We start from the raw sequence: 18,442 nt of genomic DNA, 5'->3' as shown, positions 1-18,442 counted from the left end.
TTTGTTCCCCTGATTGTGACTCTGCCGGCCGGGATGTCTATCAATCAATCTTGAGCTGCCCGATATGATCAAATTTCACTATATATGATGGGCCTCGATGCCTCTCATCCCCGTCTTTCTTCCAGCTCATCACTCACAACCCAATCTGGGAAGACATTCGCTCGCTCTTGCACACTCGTTTCTTGCAAAGAGATATTACATTCTTTCTAATAACTAATACACACCATCGTTCATAATGGCTCCCATCATCCGGGCCCTGGCTGCTCTCGCAGCTGCCACCCTCTTTAACCAGGTCACCGCGACCACCACCGAGCTGCCGCCTTGCCTCGACGAGTTCCAACCCTTCACCTACCAGGGATGTTTTCAGGAGAAGGGCACCAAGGGCGAGAATGCCCTTGATTTTCGCTCCAGCCTCAACCAGCAGAACATGACCATCGAGACATGTGTCGATGCCTGCAAAGGTAAGCCGTCCTGACCAGCTTGATATTTGACACGAAAGCCTAACACGATGACAGGTAATGGATACCGCTACGCCGGTCTCACCTACTACGGCGTCTGCTACTGCAGCGCTACCATCAACAGCCCTACCCTCGACGAGTCTGTTTGCAACTACAAGTGCACTGGCAACAGCTCCGAGACCTGCGGTGGTCCCTCGGCTTTCTCTGTCTGGCAAGATCCCACGTTCCCCTCTGGCGGTGCCACCGTCGACGACTACACCTCCATTGGCTGCTACACCGACGACACCAACCATGGCCGCACCATTGCTGAGCGCCAGGACTCTGTTGACTCTGCCACCATGACTCCCTCCACCTGTCTCGCCGCTTGTGCCAGCGAGGGATACGCCTTTGCCGGTGTTGAGTACGGTGGTGAGTGCTACTGCGGTGTCGTGATGGGCAACTACACCACCGCCACTACCATGGACAAGTGCAACAAGCCTTGCAACGGCGACAGCACCAAGAACTGCGGTGGCTCTGCCGTCATGGAGATCTACGTCGCCAGCAAGCTCAAGTCTCTTGAGCCCTGCGGATACGTCCCTCCCGTCAACTCGGTCTCGTCTTCATCCACCATCTCCATCAGCACTTCGGCCACTATCCCATCCATCAGCATTCCTCCCACTACCTCCACCACCTCGACCACCATCTCTACCCAGGCTCCTCCCTCCACTACCTCTACCACCTCTACCACCATCTCTACCCAGGCTCCTCCCTCCACCACCACTGCTCCTGTTACCACTTCTCAGCCTCCCGTGACCACGTCTAAGCCTCCCACTACCATTGCGACCACCACTGCTCCCGCTGTCTGCACTACCACCATTGTCACTCCCGCCACTTGCGAGTACGGCTGCGGTAGCTGGTGCAACAAGAACCTCCCCGACTTTGACGACAACGACAGCTGCACCAAGGCCCACAACAGCTGCAAGCTTCAGGTCAGTGCCTGCCTGAAGAACGCTGGATGGCCCGGCTCTGCCAGCTGCATGGACTTCAAGGCCTGGTGCAGCGATGTCAGCAGCTACTGCTCCAGCTCTTGCAAGGGCAAGGGATCCTGCTCCAAGAAGGACTGCTTCGCCAAGAAGGCTCCCAAGGGTTACAAGCCCGGTACCACTTCCGTGTCTACCTTCCCTTGCCCCTCCAAGCCCACCACGACCTCCACCCCGGTCACCGTCGTCCCTCCTCCTCCTACCGGTGTCTGCAAGCAGCCTTCCAGCTGGTGGTTCGGATACGGCCCTGGCAACCCTGTCGGTGGTATCGAGATCCCCATCGTTACCTGCAATGACATTGCCGTCGACTTCAAGGCTGGTAACCAGTTCAAGCTCTACCTCCAGGCCGACACCAAGCTCTGCAAGTCCTTTGGCCGCGGAAGCGTCGCCAGCGTCTGCCAGGATGCCTGCAAGGAGCAGTACAACGCTTGCCAGAACACCTACGCCCAGGGCTGCAAGACCTGGAACAACCGCCGCGGCCGTCGCGACGATGCTGCCGTCTACGCTCGCGCTCCCGACTTCGCCAAGCGCTGGTTTTTCTCGGACAACTTCAGCGTCGCCATTAACAAGTGCACTGTCCAATACACCGACTGCCTTTCTGAGAACCGCAACTCCTATGCGGCCAGCAAGTGCGGTTCTTTCGGCACTGGCTACTAGAGAGCTTGCTTGGCTCGCTCTCTCGGGGATGATGCTCACGAGTAGATGTGATGGATGGGGAGTTTGATTTTTCCACTTTAAAAAGGCATTGGCGGCAACTTTACACTCTTTAGATGGTTGAAACCTTATCGGTATTTAATGGCTAGTCTTCTCAATATAATCGGGCTTCGGCTCATGTTCATACTCATATTTGCTCATGATGCTTTTGGAAATTTGATGGAAACGACAGTGACAGAGACAATGAGCTGTGACACTTTGCTACGCCGTACCCCTATGGGAGTCCGTCCCCCAAAGACTGTATCACCATCCCGACCACGCTTCCCTTCACTACCACGAATACCGACTTATGTCACTTCCGTGAAATTTTTTGGTGTTGAGGAAGACTACATTGGGTTCTTCTAGGCCTCCCCCTTATTCTGACCGAGGTAAGCGCGTGGTAAGGTAAGTTGACTAGGAACTAAATCTTGCGCTTGAGATAGGAGCCAGTGAGCTTGTGGCGTGATACTAAAACCGGGGTAAATTGGATACTAATGAACTTCCGAGGTAAAGTACTTAATCCAGGTGGTCTTGATTATAATATTTGAAATCCAGCACTCGAGAAAGCAGTAATCAATAAGTGCGGATCGAAAACCTGGGAACTGGGAAATAAGGAAAACTGTTTCCCGGTATAAGCTTGAACAATGAGGTGAGGTCAGACACGATCCGCCCACTGGACTGCCTACCCTAGGAAGGAGAGATTGATGAGGGCTCGTGCGGCTTCGCCGATGCATCGCATAGCTCGCCAGCATGGCCAAGTGGTAAGGCATCGCACTTGTAATGCGGGGATCCTGTGTTCGATCCACAGTGTTGGCACTGCACGGAAGTTGATCATTATCATCAATCGTTCTTTTTGATTTTCTTCCATATCGTGTAATTTTCTTTTGTGTTTGGTTTATGGATCTGCAAGGGATGGGGGGGTGTCGTTCGATGTTTTTAGTTCAAGGATTGTATTCTTGTCTTTGAGTTTGGAGGTGATGGAGGTAGGTAGGGTAGTATTGGGGTTGCTGGGAAGTTTGAGTTGGATGTCATGTGAGGGGCGAGAGGTTGATTAGGTGGCAGGCAGGGGACCTTGCTGGGCAGGACCATGGCTGGCTGTAGGACTCGCAACCATAACTGCGGATGAGGGCAAAGACACGCGAGGTTTCTTTCTATGATCATGTCTCGGTATTGAGAATTTCCTGCTGAGGTTGGTGCTATCGTAGATGACCTGTCTGAGTTGCTTCAGTGATACCTCAAACAACATAATATGTCTCGTGGGCCGGGGGTTTCTTTTTCCTTCTCATAGTTCGGGGACAGTGGCCTGACGTTTCTCAGGAACATTGGGTGAGGCGCGATTTTGGTTTCAAGTTGAATTCTTGAAAGGATGAAGATCAATCAAGTGCTCGATTTTTCAAGGGAGGATTTGGAGATACCCAGTTGTTACCGTCAGTATAAAGGAATACTGTCATGTTGGACCGGAAGTTTTTACATGTCCTAAACCACGACGGCGGAGTGGTATGCCAGGTTGCGTCTTACGAGCGAGTAACACCACACGACATCACTGCAAGCTTGGGACACATCTACATCTCACAACATCATAGGAACATGTGGTGCACACCGAAGACCCGGGTATGGGCGGCTGCGAGCTTGCGGAATGGTAGCGTTCCTCGAGTCGACGAAAGTCCTAATTGGGATTGAGTTCGCCGTCTTCCCCAGCTTTGTGGAGCTTCGCGCTCAGATGGTATTGGCCGTCATCGGGTAGCCACCGAGGAGGCTTGGCTCGCATCTCGCGGCGGGGTGAATACGGTGTGCGTGTGTGTGCTTCGACACCGAGAGCTGGGTTTCAAGAGCTGGGAGGTCAGGGCAGAGAGGGGCACCGAGCCCCCTCGTTGACCATGTCGAGCCTGCCCCGCACAATGTCATGCTCTCTTGGGATTTTTATGGAGGGGGAACAGGCGATGTCGGTTGAACTGTTGGCAGCAGCGGCAGCGACGACAAGCGACAACGACAGCGGCAGCGAATACGGATGAGAGAGTTCGGTGCTCGGTTTGGTTTCCGTTTCGGAGCCGGGGGTGCCGGCTGGCACAAGATAAGGGACGATTGGTTGCCTTACGAAGAGGATGTGCCGAGGATCCCGCCCCTCCTTCATGATTGTTCTTTCTCACAATGGTCCTCACTTTCTCGGTTTTCGCGCAAGCAGCATAGACCTGGAGATTGTGTTATGCTAGAGCGAAGTTTGGACGGGTCGAATGATGCTGGAGACCATTCGGCACCGGAGACCGGGACCTCAGATTGGCCGAAGCCGTCGAGACCGCGAGCTAACAAGGTGAACCAAGGTTTGGGCGGCGTGATGGGCAAAAAGTGAGGTAAGAGGGTACATGATGAGGTACCTAAAGTGAGGGGGGGGGAAAGAGGCCGGCGCGTCTAGAACCCTAAACACGGCAGGTTGTTCACACTGAAATTGGCAGGCACGGCACACAAAATTGGAGGTCGGAAGAATTGCTAAGCGAGCCGGGAACGCAGAGCGATGATCTCACACCAAAACTGCCCTTTGCTGGGTGGAAAAGAAAGAAAGACAGTGCCCTTTCCCCCCCTTCTACAGGGCTCAGCGCTCTGCTCCCAGCGTGTGCAATGCCCGTGCTGAAGCCATTTCCGGGCTGCCATTGGGTGAAGGGAGCACAGCGTGCCCTTTCTGCCTGACCTAATTTGCTCTGTGCTTTCCCGTCGCTTCCCTCTCTTGCGCTGTGTGTGGTGCTGTGATTTGTCCCGCCCGGAACCCCAGTGGCCCCATCGTGCGCAGTTTCTTCACCTCAGGTCCCATCCGTAACATCACCAGAGCACCGGCACCAATTGGTCCCATACCCCCCCATTGAGCATCACCACCACCGCCAGGTCATGGTGTTCTAACCTTGTCTCTTACCCCAATCATCATCCTAGACTAGGTCGCTATTGTACACCACAATCCAGGCGACAAGATGTCGGTCGCAAGCAAGGTAAGCTGAACCTCTGTCTCTATTCTCGATGTCGTTTTGCGTTTTATTTTGGTGCGAGTTGTTTGTCGACGGAGTTGTTGTGTGTTTGTGCGTCGACCTCGTCGGCCTCGTCATTCCCCTTGTTGGCGGCCTCCTTCTCGATGTTGTTTTGCTCGACTTTTTTTTTCCTGGCTTCGCTCCTGCCATACATGCCCTTGGGCTCCAAAGACAATGAAAACTAACAAACGTACCTGTATAGAACCTGTTCGAGCTCCTCGGTATGCGTCTCCCGAATGAACGAACCGACAAGTTGTACCTCTGAGCCAATGCCCTAACTTCCCACAACAGGCAACGATGCCGAGGATGACACTCCTCAGGCGCCCGTGAAGACGGTTGAGAAGAACTCTCTGCGCTCAACCAAGCGCGGCGTCGAGCCCGAGGCCCCTTCCCGTGCCCCCGCTGCCGGTGGTGCCCGTCGCAACAACGCCTCTGGCAACGAGGCTGGTGAGTCTGCTCCATCATCAATTTGCAGACCTCGAGAATGCAGACCCCGCTTTAGACCTTGACCCGCTGACACGACTTCTCCCGCCCATAGCCTTCCGTGACCGCGGTGCTGGTAGCGACCGCAACCGTGGCAAGACCACCGACGAGCCTGCTAGAGGCGGCCCTCGTGGCGGCTACGGTGCCCGTGCCCGTGGAGGTTCGTGATGTCCCACTGTCCCCATGCTTCGACGTCGCATGCGTGGAGAAAGGATGGAACTATTCGCGTACTAACAAATACAATCAGGCCGTGGTGGACGTTTCCCCCGTGAGCGTGATGACCGCCAGTCTAAGGGTCTCGCCAGGTAATTTGAACCGATTCACGCATAACACTCCACGTACTTACTCGTCGCAGCGGCTCCGAGAAGCAGGCTGCCCAGTCTTGGGGCGCCACCGAGGGTGAGGCTGAGCGCAAGGACGAGGTTGCCGGCGAGGCCATTGCCCAGGCTGAGGCTAAGGACGCTGAGGCCGAGGCCGCCGCTCCCCTCGAGCCCGAGGAGCCCGAGGAGAAGCAGGTCTCCTACACCGAGTACCTTGCCCAGCTTGCCGAGAAGAAGCTCGCCATCGAGGGCAACAACAAGGTCCGCGAGGCCAACGAGGGCACCAAGCTCAAGAAGGAGTGGGCTTCCGCCAAGGAGGTCTCCCGCGATGAGGATGAGAACTTCATGATCGGCACCGGTGGCAAGACCAAGCGCGAGCGTGAGCGCAAGACCAAGCAGCTCTTGGATATCGACCAGCGTTACGTCGAGCCCGAGCGCTCTTCCCGCGGCGGTGCCGGCGGCCCCCGTGGTGGCCGTGGCGGTCCCCGTGGCGGTGCCCGCGGTGGTGACCGTGGTGACCGTGGCGGTCGCGGACGCGGCGATGGTGCCCGCGGTGCCCCCCGTGGTGGTGCCCCCCGTGGCGGCCGTCCCCAGGGCGCGCAGATCAACACTAAGGACGAGTCTGCGTTCCCCAGCCTCGGCGGAAAATAAATGCCCACCATAGGTCGCCTATATTCGCCCACATATAGGTTGAGACAAATGTGCTCCGACACATATATCCGGCTCTAGTCAACGATGGAGAACGGAAGGGAAGGACCAGTTTTCGGGGAAAATTTGCAGAAAGGATTGGTTGCGTCAAGGTTTCCGAGGACTGGGCCGGCTGATTTCTGGTCGTTGCACGATAAATGAAAGGCTTTTTTCTATCTAGGTACTTATGGACGGTATCGTTCAAAAAAGTCAAAAATGGTCTCGTTTGCATTGGTTTTTTAAAGAGAGTAAAAATGTCCCATCTACTATCGTGTGTTATTTGACGGCTGGTTATTGAAATGTTTCGATCATCCATTATGTTTGTGACAGTAAAAGGGTAATACGTATCGAGGAAGCTCTTATGCCTGTCTATCACATTCCCATGACGATATTCTTATGTTCATCAGTCGGTCTATCTTTGGTTGTAGATGGTTATCACATTGGGTAGCTTCATCCACCAACGTCGGCCTAGTAGCTCCCCGTCTGAGCTGATGGAACAGCACAGGCTTGGCTGAAAGTAAGCCCACCTGACCTCCACGCGAGGTCATCAACTTGTCGATCACTATCTTTTGGGAAAGCTCAGGGTCGTCGAATCAACTAGTGCACGCGAGAGCTCGCTTGTCTTCATACCAACGGATGTTGAAACCGGCAACGGCAGCGACAGCCTCTTACTGTGCTTACGAGTGCCTTCAACTCGGGAGAGCATGTTGTAAGTTGTAAGTAGATCCTGGAGAAGACGTTCCTTATCATTCAACAGCGTGGGAAAGCTTGAGGAGAGTCAGCCAGATAAAGGAGCGGCTTTTGTAACGGATGTAGGTGGTCCATGATACTGGATTCTGGGAGGGTTTTTGCGCGTATAGCCAATTAGGCCGCTGAGATGTCGACGACGTTTAAGGCTTTTGTTTTTTTTTGCTTTTTTTTCCCTTTTGGGGAGATGGCCAAGAGATATGAGGAGCAGCTACTCTAGGTACAACTATCAGATAAGGCTGGACATGATGTCAAATATTTGATGAACCTATTTATAGCGCTTCCGAGGCGGGGCGAAAAGTAGGTTTCTCAGACCCTTCAGGTTGTTGTTTGCCATGATGATGATGTCGGTGTTTGGGCTTCACATTCGGCGTGAAGAGTAGGGATCGTAGAACCATCCCCAAAACTCAGAAACCAGCCAGCATCAACCCATACATATAGCCCTCCACACCTCACTGCTTTGCGGCTGTGTGTTCTAGAGTGAATACGCTGCGACCTGGGGAAAAGACAACCCAGAGCAACAAGCTACTATTCGTTACCTAGTGGTGCGGGAAATGAAGCCACGAAAATGACAACTCACACCTGACGAAAGGATGATCCAGGGCGACATGCTACCATTCATTAGTGGTGCGGGTGACGAATCACGCTGTATACCAAAGAAGGAGAGCCGCAGCCTGCATTTTTGAAGACGACCAACCCGGAAATTTGGAATCTTTGAAGTTCGAACCAATGCCGGGTTAACACTTCCGCGTCCTGAACATCCATCGTGCTGGACATGGATATTTGAGGTTTCTGATACTAGCAGTCACGGGCAAGCTTGATGGCAGAATCTTTGGTTGACTAAGGAGTCGGTGTTGTCGTGTGGTGTCCCCTCTACCGGCGAGGGGGAATGGGTGCTCCTGACAATTATGGCAAACCCGTTCCTGAACTTGCACTGAAACCCTGGGCCGAGGGAATCGTTTGCCTGTACTCACCAGGGCGCGAAGCAAAGCATAAAGAGATGAGTAGAAAAGGCCATAAGTTCTGTAGGTAGCCTGTGCTTATGGTCTCAAGTGCCATGCAGTCATCCCCGAGAAAGCGTGGGTATTCGATATACAGTTGAGGCAGCGTTTGGGGCCACCTACAGCTAGGCTTATGAGTATCAAGTACCTCAGCAAACGGCAATATCATGCATAGCTCATTACATCTTTTGAAGCCATGAGGCATCCGCGTGACTTTGAAAACACCTTACTTATGATCATGGAAGTTACGGCAGATTTTCCTCGGGCGATTCCTAGGCTCGATCACATTCGCAAGGTCTGTGTATTAGCAAAAAGACTCAAGAGGCTACTGGAGGTGTTGATTTCGGGACTTCATGACGCAAATTATTGATGTGCTCCTCGTGATCCAACTTCGACCAACAAGATTGGTAGTAACGACACGCATTGGCTGAGAAAGCAAATCTGAGCTGCTATTTCCTTGAAGGTTGGAGAAGAGATACGCAATGCTACGGTGTAACTGAAGCGGCCCATCCTTCAAACTTCCGTCATCTCTGTTTTGTATTCCTCAAATATAGAGTATGAGAGAAAGGAAGATGCTACCAAGTACGCGATCTACAACGCGACGTGGCGAAGACCTTGTAACAGAATAGAGCTCTAATACAAGCTCGTAAATGGTTACGGATACGATAAAGAGACATGCCATTCAACACACAATCCCGAGAAAGAACATCGAGATCTAAAACCACAGTCCCTCGCGAATGTCATGGAGAACCCACAAAGCATCGTCTATTTCCTTAGACAAAGGACTTGGCCTACCGACGTTCCTGTTCAACACAGAAGGGGTATGTTGTACCATGACTGTGTTACCGAACATTGAAGAACGCATTTGTCCTCAACGTCTTTGATGGGCTTGTTGTAGTAGACAATTCCTGGCCCATGCGAGCATTGATGAATATATAGAAATACTTGAGAACCCCCAACCTAGATACTGTAAAAACAACTGGACTTGTCCATCATCCTCAACATATACTGGGCTCACTGACCTCTGACGGATACACTCACTTATACAGGCCCCGCTGATACCACGGTATCAAACCCCTTCGAAATGAACGCGCCTCCTTACATCCATAACTGCGACGATTCCAAAGGTCCCTGGACCGTCAGCAAGCGATGCTCACTCTGCATCCCAGCCCGCCATGACGCAGGCAAAAAGCCCGGCAAGTCCGCCGCCATCACCCACCGCCTCCGCTGCGCCACTAACAAGCTCAAACGCCGCACGCCACCCCCGTCACATTCCGTCTGCTCCGAGTGCGGCGACGAGGGCCGCACGACAGTGGCACTCACCGAACCAGACTGGAACCCAGAGCCAGAGCCAGAGTCAGAGTCATCGTCGTCCGGTTCTGCTGCTACTACTACCAGCCAACGACCAACTGACAGCATAGGTCCCATGAACGAAACCCCAGCCGACTTCGTGTACAGGCCGCTGATTCCGGGAGATCACGAGTACCGCCACGAGAAACACGCCGGAGTGGACGAGTGGTTCTGGAGCAGCGGCTCCGGGGAGAGCTACAACACCCGGTTCCCTCCCCCCTCGCTCGCAAAGAGACTGATCTACAGTTTCTGTTGCTTCTGCGTCGTCAGCATGGTGGCGCCAAAGCCCCCGAAGCTGACGGAATCAGAGCGTCGTAAGAAGGAAGAGGAGGGTTGGAACAGACTCCAGCGGGGCAAACGCCGTTCTCGCCCGTGGATCCGGATGAGCGATTGGAAGGCTATCAAGGCCGCCGAATTGGAGGAACGGCAGCGTGCAAAAGATGAGGCCGGCGAAGTCGCTGATCTCGGAACTATCGTAGAGGGGACAGTGACTGGGGACGAATGCGAATTAGTCAGATCAGGAGTCTTTGATTCGGACAGGCGTACTGCATAGCGGAACATCAGGATTCATACAAACGGAAGGTAACATTGGCAATCTGCACGAAATCAGGATTAGATACACAGCTGGGCTCATGGGAGACACCAGCATAGCAAAGGTATGTTTCTTAGATAAATAGACAGTTCACAGAAATGATAATGATACATCAAGGTAATAATACGTGTATTTCGTAAGTCATACCATCACTGCTTATCCCTGTAAAAACGAGCAGCATCAATGCCCAGACTGGTAAAGAAGAGGATGGCATTGAAGGAAGCCATCATGTAAAACGGGGCGCCATTGGACACCGCGTCGAATAAGTAGCCTCCTAGCTTGGTAAGAAGCAAAATAGCTGCTCCTCCGAACCAGGAGTACATGCCGGCGATGGAGCCCTTGAGTCGCACTCGCGACACGGCATCCACGCTAGCGTTGTGTTGTAATAGAGGCGCAGACTCTGGGGAAGTCTCCATGGTTTCTGCTGAGTCTTCGACCGTGTCGATGACCTGAGACTTGGGGATATCTGCAGTCAGAACGCCACGGCCAAGGAAGCCGAGACTGCAGACAATGGCACCGATCTGGCTGATGCCGATTAGGATCACGGTTAGGAAAATGGCAGGGCTGCCGCCTCGGCCGTCGACGTTCTTGTATTCCGGGCTCTGCAACTGTGGCAGAATAATGTAGCCAACGATACCGAAGGCAGTGGCAAGGAGAATGGGGTAGTTGACACGACCGCGTCTTCTGTTGAAATATCCGAACGCAGGCGCAGCAAAGAGACCAAACAGCTGAGCTACGCCAGTCAGGATTGACGAAAGCAGATAGGCGGCCCGGCACTCCTTCTTCAGCTCTGGCGAGGGGTCATGCGGGGAGCCCTGGCAGAAGCCGTTGCTGATATAGTAGGTGTTGATGTAAAGGGGGATGAAGAGCGAAATGGCAACAGTGGATGCGCGAGCCACAAAGCCGCCCAGGTATCCCAGAGCGATCTGAGAATCCGTGAAACCGAGAGTTACGGAGTCGCGCAGGAGGCGGAAGTATGGAAGCACCTTCTGTAAAACGTCAGCAATTTCTCCAGAAACATTTACGAGGTAACGTACCGGCCGGGTTGGGTGGTCTGCCCTGTTGTCGTCAGACTCGTCTTCCGAGTCCGAGTTCGTCTTCAGACCCAATAGAGTACTCCAGCCCTTGCCTTCCTCGCCCTTGAGGTTTCTCAACCCAAAGAAAACGAAGACCGAGATCACAAACGCCACAATTCCCACCACATAGAAGCTGTCGGCGACAGCCGTAGCAGGTGTGATGCCGTCAATCTCACCAAATCGGGCGGGAAGCGGGAGGAACAGGGAGAGCGCGACCAGCGCGCCGCATCCTGTGAATAGCCCAACGTAGCCCGCCAATGACGAAGGCCTTCCAGCCTTTGCCTCCTCTCTCTCACTCGCTGTCGCAGTTTGTCCGTCTCCGCCGAAACCATGGAAGCGCGCCGGGGTGATAGTCATGTCGGATTCGAGGGACATGGCCACACTGTTGCGAGGATTATGCGTCGGTTTGTTCGCAGCGTCAGCGGAGCTGTCTGAATTGTCGCCATCGTCCGTCAATGAAGGCAGAATGGCCGTTACCATGGTGGCGCTGAGGGAAGCATATTAGCACATGTTGCCTGCTCTCGCTTTCTGTTTGTCACTTACGACGCTGTGGCGCCAATGGCAAAGAAGATGCGTGCCAGAAGTAGCTGCGGGTAGACATTCTTCGCCTGAACGAAAAGAAGCAATGCTGCGCCGATGACGGCATACCCGATGACAGCCACCCATCTCACACCGAGCCGATCCGAGACGAGACCCCAGACCGGACATGCGACAAGGGCAACGAGCTCGTCTACGAAGCCGAGAGTGCCGACAATGTCGCCAACGCCATCCTTGACGCCAATTAGGTCGGTAATAACGAAGGATATGCTGCTGTTGAGGAAGACGAGGAAGGAAATAGAGAAGAGAGATATGCCGAGAAGGTATGTCACTGCTTGCAGCGTAGTAGTTGCCTCGGAGAAGGGCAGATATCGGGAGAGAACGGCCATGATGGAAAAGTCGAGCGCCGTGGTATTTGGTCGGGCGATTGAGTTGATTCTCGGTTATTTGCCGCAGACCACCGTTCAGCTCCAAGCTTACATCTCGCGGTGGGCGGAGGAGATGCTAGGAACGTCGGGCGGTTTCGTTTGTTGTTGTTGATCACAAGGGAGAAACGTGAATTAAGGTAAGAAGTGGGTGGGTAGCTGCGCACCTGCTGGTAGTGAGTGCCGGTGCGGGACGTCGGGTGAGCATCATACACCTGAATTGACCTGAGCTCCCTGCTCTAAACTCCGGTCGAGCCGCCTTACATAAGCCCCTTAATGACAGTCCAGAACGACGACCTTGCAATGACCGCCTCATTATGACCGGTACACGCCCGTCCGGACACCCGCTACAGTGCGGACTCCGTGGCCGCCGACGTCGACAATTCTGGTCAGTAAAGTGCATGTTACGTTTAGGTTTACGAAGCTCCCTCAGCTCCAGAATTTGAGAGTGTTTGGCAATCGCCTCGGATTTACGGATACTTCGATACGTTTTCTCACAATACCTCAAAAAGTTCAACTCCGGAAAGTAGTCTTTCGTTTTGACACCAAACGCCATTGGCTGCTAGACGTTCCTTACGACTTTTGCCTCCATAAATGCCAGTTCCCGAGTGCCATTGTTCATTCCCCGACTCCGTTGCTTTCTCGTGATCGCATCCTCCGTTAAGATATTCTGCCGTTGTCCTTCCAATCTACCATGACCAGAGCACCTTGTGGTGCAGCACGCGAGCCCCCAGTCGTTCGAATTCGAACGGCGTGACCCAAGAGTCGTTGGCCGGGAGTTTGGCGAAAACGCTAGCTCCCTTCCAGGTCACAACCTGCTCGTCCATATCCCTGGCACTTCGACTGACCAAAATGCGATCGAAGAGATCAGGTCGCCGTGCCTTGAGCTTCTCCTCTAGCACAACTGTGAATTGGGGCGTCTTCGAACCACCTCCAATGACCATGATACTGCCCAGGTAATCACGCAGCTTCTTGTCGTCACCCTTGGCTGCGTTGTAAATGCTGGTCAGAATAGCAAGATCCAACGGTGCAGTGGGCAGAACGCCGTCGCGTTCAACTGCTATGGCCTTGGCGCTGCGCGCAGAGGCGTCAACGAACATGCCCGGGGGCGGCTGTGGAACAGCTGTGCCGTTCGGGCCCGGCGTACCGCCATTCCTCACAGGGGGGGCGGGGCTTCCTCCGTTAACGCCCTCCTTGCTTCCGCCGAACACGAAAGGAGCTGGCACAGGCGTGCTGACACCCTCCGGCGCTGGCGATGGAGCATTGGACCCAGATGGAGTGCCGTTGATGCCGTTCTCGCCCCGCTTCAAGAAGTCAAACGGCTGTAGTCTTTCCTTGACCGGCGTCGATACATCGTTCTGCGATTGGGTAAAGCCATTGGTAGGCGCGGAATTTAATGATGGCTTGACGAGAGCCAAGATTCCAAACTGGGCTGCTGATGTCGGATCGTCGGGGATATCCACGTCGTATGCATTGTATGATCGGTCAAGCAACTTCCTCCGGCCTCTTATCTTGGTGCTATTGTCGAAGATGGCCGGATCATAGAAGCCCATGGGAGCCAGAATGACCTCGTCATACGTCTTGAATTGGTACTTGTGGGTCGGTTGGTTTGGAGCTCGCAGATGGAACTGATATAACTGGACAGAGATGTCCGCTTGCGCCATCGTGCAGTGCTTCATCTTGAGCTCCTCAGCCAGGAGAAAGTCATGTCGCCTCCTAAGATTGATGTCTTGATAGGGGAAGTTGTCGTAGAGGAGCATCTTGACAAAAGTCTCCGTCACATCGTAACCGCCGTACTTCAAGTTGATGCGAGAGTCTTCAACGCAAAGGCCATCTTCAACGCAGGTGATCGATGTCTTTTGCGCTCCCACATCAACGACGCAGGCCTGAGTGTAGCCTGCACCGAACGTAGCAGCCATGCCTTCCTGAATGAAACATACCCGGTTGAACTCGAACCATGTCATGCAAGATCGAAGCACCTGCTCCACGTACTTCTTGTCGTAGAGATCTGGGATGACGAAGACGCAGCTGTACTGTCTCCAGGTGCTGTTCTTGGTCAGGCCAAGCTCCTGCCTGATTGCCTTGTCGAGGAGGGTTTCTAGATCGTCAAACATGTGTTCAGCGTTCAGGTACTCATCCTCGTTCATGTATCCATGCTGAATGGGCCACCAGAGCTTGAATTTAGGTTGAGAATCGTCTGGCACTCTTTGCGCTTGATGCCCGATGAAACAAGACGCGGATGATTTGGGGTCGTCGAGATTGTTGACATCGGTCCAGTCGATTTGTAAAGGGTCGTTGTGTGTTTGAATAATTTCGGGCTCAGTCCGGCGGTTATAGTTCAAGACAAGTTCCTTGGAGTTGGGTAGAACTTTGCGCTTGTTTGCGCGCATCTCCAACTTGAGATCGCTGCACATTTTGGTGTACTTCTTTGACCACTCCTCGCCGTATTGTTGGTCTTGTGTCTTTGCTTCGAATTGGCGCCGGGGGAGCGCTTCGTGCATTTCCGCCTCGGTCTGAGGGAACTTTGTCGCAAGTGTCATGGGGATGGACTTTGGAAGTGCGTCGCTGGCGAACCCAATTCGGAGGTTTTGACTGCCAGGGTGAATGACGATAACTTTGGAAGGATCGAGGCCGGCATTGGCATCGGCAGGTGCTTCGTCAGGCTGAAGTTCGGGTATAACGAGAGGGACCTCGGCGCGCCCACTTTGCGCAAGAGCACGATCTCTGTCCTTAGCAGCTTGAACGATCCTGTCGCGGGTGGCGTCGCCTTGAAGTCGCAAAGCGAGAATCTGATCATCGCGCTTCATATAATCCCTGTTGGACGAGGAATTGTCAGCATCGCCGCAATGGAGATAACGCAAGGTAGTCTGTTTTCGAAAACATACGTGTAGTAGTTCTTCTGATTGATCGGTGTGACGTCTGGCCAGCTGGTCTGCTTCATTCCATTGTCGGTTCTCTCCAGGCCTATGGTACACGGTCAGCTTGCCGCTTTTAAGGGTGAAGGACTCCATTTCCACTTACCCTCCCGAAGGAGAACCCTCTCGCTGACTTTGCCTACCATGCTGTCGGCTTACTGCTCGGAATTGGAGCCAGAGAGCGAGCTGGCGTTGGTGTTATGGGTTTCCGAGCGGAAAGGCAGTGAGAATCGCCAGCCTCAAGGTTCGGATAGCTCTCAGCCTCCTACATGCAGCCAACCATCGCGACTGGCAGCCTGCTGGCCCGTGCAGAAAGATGTGGCTGGTGTCATTGTCTCTAGTGGAGGAACTTGGAGGCCCGTGGCTCAGCACGTAGGGGCGGGAGTATAATAATCCGAGCCAATTCTATTATATAATAATCTCAATATCGCCAGGTCCTGCCTTCTCCGCACAGTGTACGGAGTATGCCCAAAGGAACACCGTCGACACGTCGCATGTCACGTCTCGACTCTACCCTACGACATAAACACTTTCCTTGGCGCGGCACAAAGTGTGTCTGGTGGAAGCTGCTCTTTTTGACCACATTGGCACGATGTCCACCAGGCGATCCTTGTGGGATCGTTGCATTGAGCGCACAGTTGGGCACAGTTAAGGTCAAGTCAGGTCCTCAACGATACGATTCCGTTCTCTCGTCCAAAGAAGCTTAGATTCGCGACTCAGGGCGGTCCAAGCACCACGCGGTGGCAGACCATTTTGCGGCTCCAGAAGCAGCAAACCATTGGTCATGAGCTGGGTTGCTCGGACTCGGCCTTGGATGTTTGGTTGCTTGATGCTTTGCAGCTCAACTGTTGCTTGTTTTGCATGAGCGATCACTGAGTGGATGAACTTGACACGACTTCCGCCGAATCAAGATTTCAAACAACACAATTCGATACCAGCATCTCGTGGAAGCCTTGGCGAGAGCCATTCAACTTACCAATGAAGGTTTTCGCGTTGCAACTGCATTCCTTTGCCAGGATGTGAATTTTGGTAAGCGATGCTGCGTCAGGTTCTGCGACTTTCAGCAGTTTCCTCTATCGACTTTAGTGTATGGCGCCTAGTGGGCTATTGTTCACTTTCCTCTTTGTTCACATGGGTACGATGATGACTTTGTCTCCTCTCAAAGCGACGCGCCCTTCCTCTTTCCAAGGCAGCAATGAGTTCAAGGTACCTTAAGCCGTTGGTACCTGACGTGCTCACCTTCCAGGTCCAGGCATTTGACTACCAAAGTGGTAGGCACCTCACCTTGAGTCACCTGACATCGCCCCGACCATCAAGCAATGACGTCGTCACGTAAGGTTTCGCCTGCCAGATGGGAAACCACACATTGTGCCACGTTTGCTTCATGACTCCGAGCCGACTTCAGACACATCTCACTGAGAACGCTCGCGATCTCGCCCATCTCAACTAAAACCCTCCAACAGCCTAGACATTTCCACTGTTCGCAGGCGCCCAAACCCCACGGCTTAGTCCCCCCTCTCATACCTAGGCCAAGAGCATCATCATCAACCATGCCTGCCATTCCCATCTTCAAGGACACTCCGATCAACGCCTCCAAGGCATCGGGAGCCACTCCGCAAACCGAGGAACCACAAGCCAGGGACCATTCCAATAACGTCGCCGAATTATCGCAAAGTCAAGTCGGCGCACCCGCACCATCATCCACCGGCCAGCAGCCATACCCGCCGGCACAGCCTGGTGCCGCCCCGTCTCTCCCTGTCCAGACAGCTTCCGCACAAGCATATCCTGCTCCGCGCCCAACTCCCACTCAGAAGACGAATGATGTCAGTCCTCCGCCGCCCCAACCAGGTGCTGCCCCCGTACCGGTAGCGGGTACGTCGACTCTGCCTCCTCCGCCGAAGGCAGGCCAGACCTACCAGCCTCCAGCCCCAACACCCGCCACTACGGCCACCGTTTCTTACCCTCCACAAATGGGTATCCCTCCTCCAACCATGTCACACGCGGCGTTGCGAGGATCTTCCACGTCTACTACTAATGGACCTCAGATGACTGGGCCGCGACCTGTCCCACTGGGAGGCGATCCTCCACTCAGCCTTGAACACCCTCCAGGATATCAGCAAGACGTTAGTGCGTCTGAATTCAGTAGCCATCAAAGAGCTGCTCACCAAGCTGCGGTAGCATCATCGGCAGAGAAAGGCTATCAAAGTCAGCCGGAAGAAGGAGTATGGGACACTGCGAAGAAATGGGCACAAGCTGCTGGTGGCAGTTTGGCTGCGGCCGAGCAAGAAGTCTGGCGAAGAATCAACAAAGACTAGCACAGTCAGTCATGAGTTTTCCGTGTCACCGTATCAATCAACTTCACACTATCAAATACCAAGCCCATCACTTTGAGCTCTAGCTTTGAATAGACACCTTTGTGAATATAATGAGGATCGATTCGAAGCCTTGCCATCGGCGTTCTGCGCCATCTTGGCCGGGTACAGCTGGCGATATGTTGTCAGTCTCCAACGGTAGGCATCAGGCGCCTAGCTCTTTAGGCCCCTCACCCTTACTCACCTATTTCCCAGGCTGATCCATCCTAACACCTCGCACCAGTCGACTAACTAGCGCAGGGTTTTTTCGGCTTCGCGATTCCATCATTGTCTCCCTGATCACTTTTCGCGGTCCTGCCATAGTTGCAATTACTTTCTTTTGGAGTAATCGAGATTTGCCCGGGTCACAATATGGCAGCAGCGCGCCCAAGACCGAAGGCCAACACGGTCTATGTCACTTCCAACCTTCTATTTCCGTCGTTGCCATTGTTGGTGCTAAACTTACACTAACGTTGGCCGGAACTCCTACCTTGTCCAGCCCGTCATTTCCTAGCCGTCCCGTCAGAGAGCTGGAATCATTCTGGCTATGGTAAACATCAAACACATCGATAAGACTGATAAAACGCCGACTAACATAGCGTACTGGAAAGAGTTCATCGCTACCCTGTTCGCCGCCCCTTTTCCCCTTGCGGCTGCAGATGTGATCTTGTCAGCCTCCCCCAATGATCCGCCTGATGTCTGGTACCCAGTATCGAGTCCAGTCGACAAGCAACCGATGGCGGGGTAAAGTCGCGTCATCATTGGTCTATGATCTCC

The 18,442-nt window shown here is 53.6% G+C and overlaps 6 protein-coding genes across 6 annotated transcripts; 4 read left to right on the top strand and 2 right to left on the bottom strand.

Moving 5' to 3' along the window:
- Positions 1-235: 235 nt before the first annotated feature.
- CABS01_15489 (WSC domain-containing protein) lies at positions 236-2,134 on the top strand (the record flags this gene model as incomplete). The annotated part of the gene is made up of 2 exons (XM_060548824.1): positions 236-461; positions 516-2,134. The coding sequence occupies 2 exons, from the start codon at positions 236-238 to the stop codon at positions 2,132-2,134; spliced, it is 1,845 nt and encodes a 614-aa protein (XP_060391814.1).
- Positions 2,135-5,127: 2,993 nt separating this feature from the next.
- Positions 5,128-6,635, top strand: CABS01_15488 (uncharacterized protein; the record flags this gene model as incomplete). The annotated part of the gene is made up of 6 exons (XM_060548823.1): positions 5,128-5,145; positions 5,384-5,402; positions 5,473-5,628; positions 5,720-5,824; positions 5,912-5,969; positions 6,020-6,635. The coding sequence occupies 6 exons, from the start codon at positions 5,128-5,130 to the stop codon at positions 6,633-6,635; spliced, it is 972 nt and encodes a 323-aa protein (XP_060391813.1).
- A 2,868-nt stretch (positions 6,636-9,503) lies between these two features.
- CABS01_15487 (uncharacterized protein) lies at positions 9,504-10,322 on the top strand (the record flags this gene model as incomplete). The annotated part of the gene is made up of 1 exon (XM_060548822.1): positions 9,504-10,322. One exon carries the CDS (start codon positions 9,504-9,506, stop codon positions 10,320-10,322), a length of 819 nt encoding a protein of 272 aa, XP_060391812.1.
- Positions 10,323-10,510: 188 nt separating this feature from the next.
- Positions 10,511-12,363, bottom strand: CABS01_15486 (major facilitator superfamily transporter; the record flags this gene model as incomplete). Its single annotated transcript, XM_060548821.1, has 3 exons — positions 10,511-11,350; positions 11,399-11,924; positions 11,981-12,363. The coding sequence occupies 3 exons, from the start codon at positions 12,361-12,363 to the stop codon at positions 10,511-10,513; spliced, it is 1,749 nt and encodes a 582-aa protein (XP_060391811.1).
- Positions 12,364-13,088: 725 nt separating this feature from the next.
- Positions 13,089-15,460, bottom strand: CABS01_15485 (uncharacterized protein; the record flags this gene model as incomplete). The annotated part of the gene is made up of 3 exons (XM_060548820.1): positions 13,089-15,213; positions 15,285-15,363; positions 15,421-15,460. 3 exons carry the CDS (start codon positions 15,458-15,460, stop codon positions 13,089-13,091), a joined length of 2,244 nt encoding a protein of 747 aa, XP_060391810.1.
- A 1,404-nt stretch (positions 15,461-16,864) lies between these two features.
- CABS01_15484 (uncharacterized protein) lies at positions 16,865-17,629 on the top strand (the record flags this gene model as incomplete). The annotated part of the gene is made up of 1 exon (XM_060548819.1): positions 16,865-17,629. One exon carries the CDS (start codon positions 16,865-16,867, stop codon positions 17,627-17,629), a length of 765 nt encoding a protein of 254 aa, XP_060391809.1.
- Positions 17,630-18,442: the final 813 nt, after the last annotated feature.

Source organism: Colletotrichum abscissum (assembly GCF_030869225.1).
Source record: "Colletotrichum abscissum strain IMI 504890 chromosome Unknown Scaffold_67.1, whole genome shotgun sequence".
NCBI classification, from domain to species: Eukaryota; Fungi; Ascomycota; class Sordariomycetes; order Glomerellales; family Glomerellaceae; genus Colletotrichum; species Colletotrichum abscissum.
Note: the sequence above shows the minus strand (reverse complement) of the source record. Positions and strands in the feature narration are given on the sequence as shown.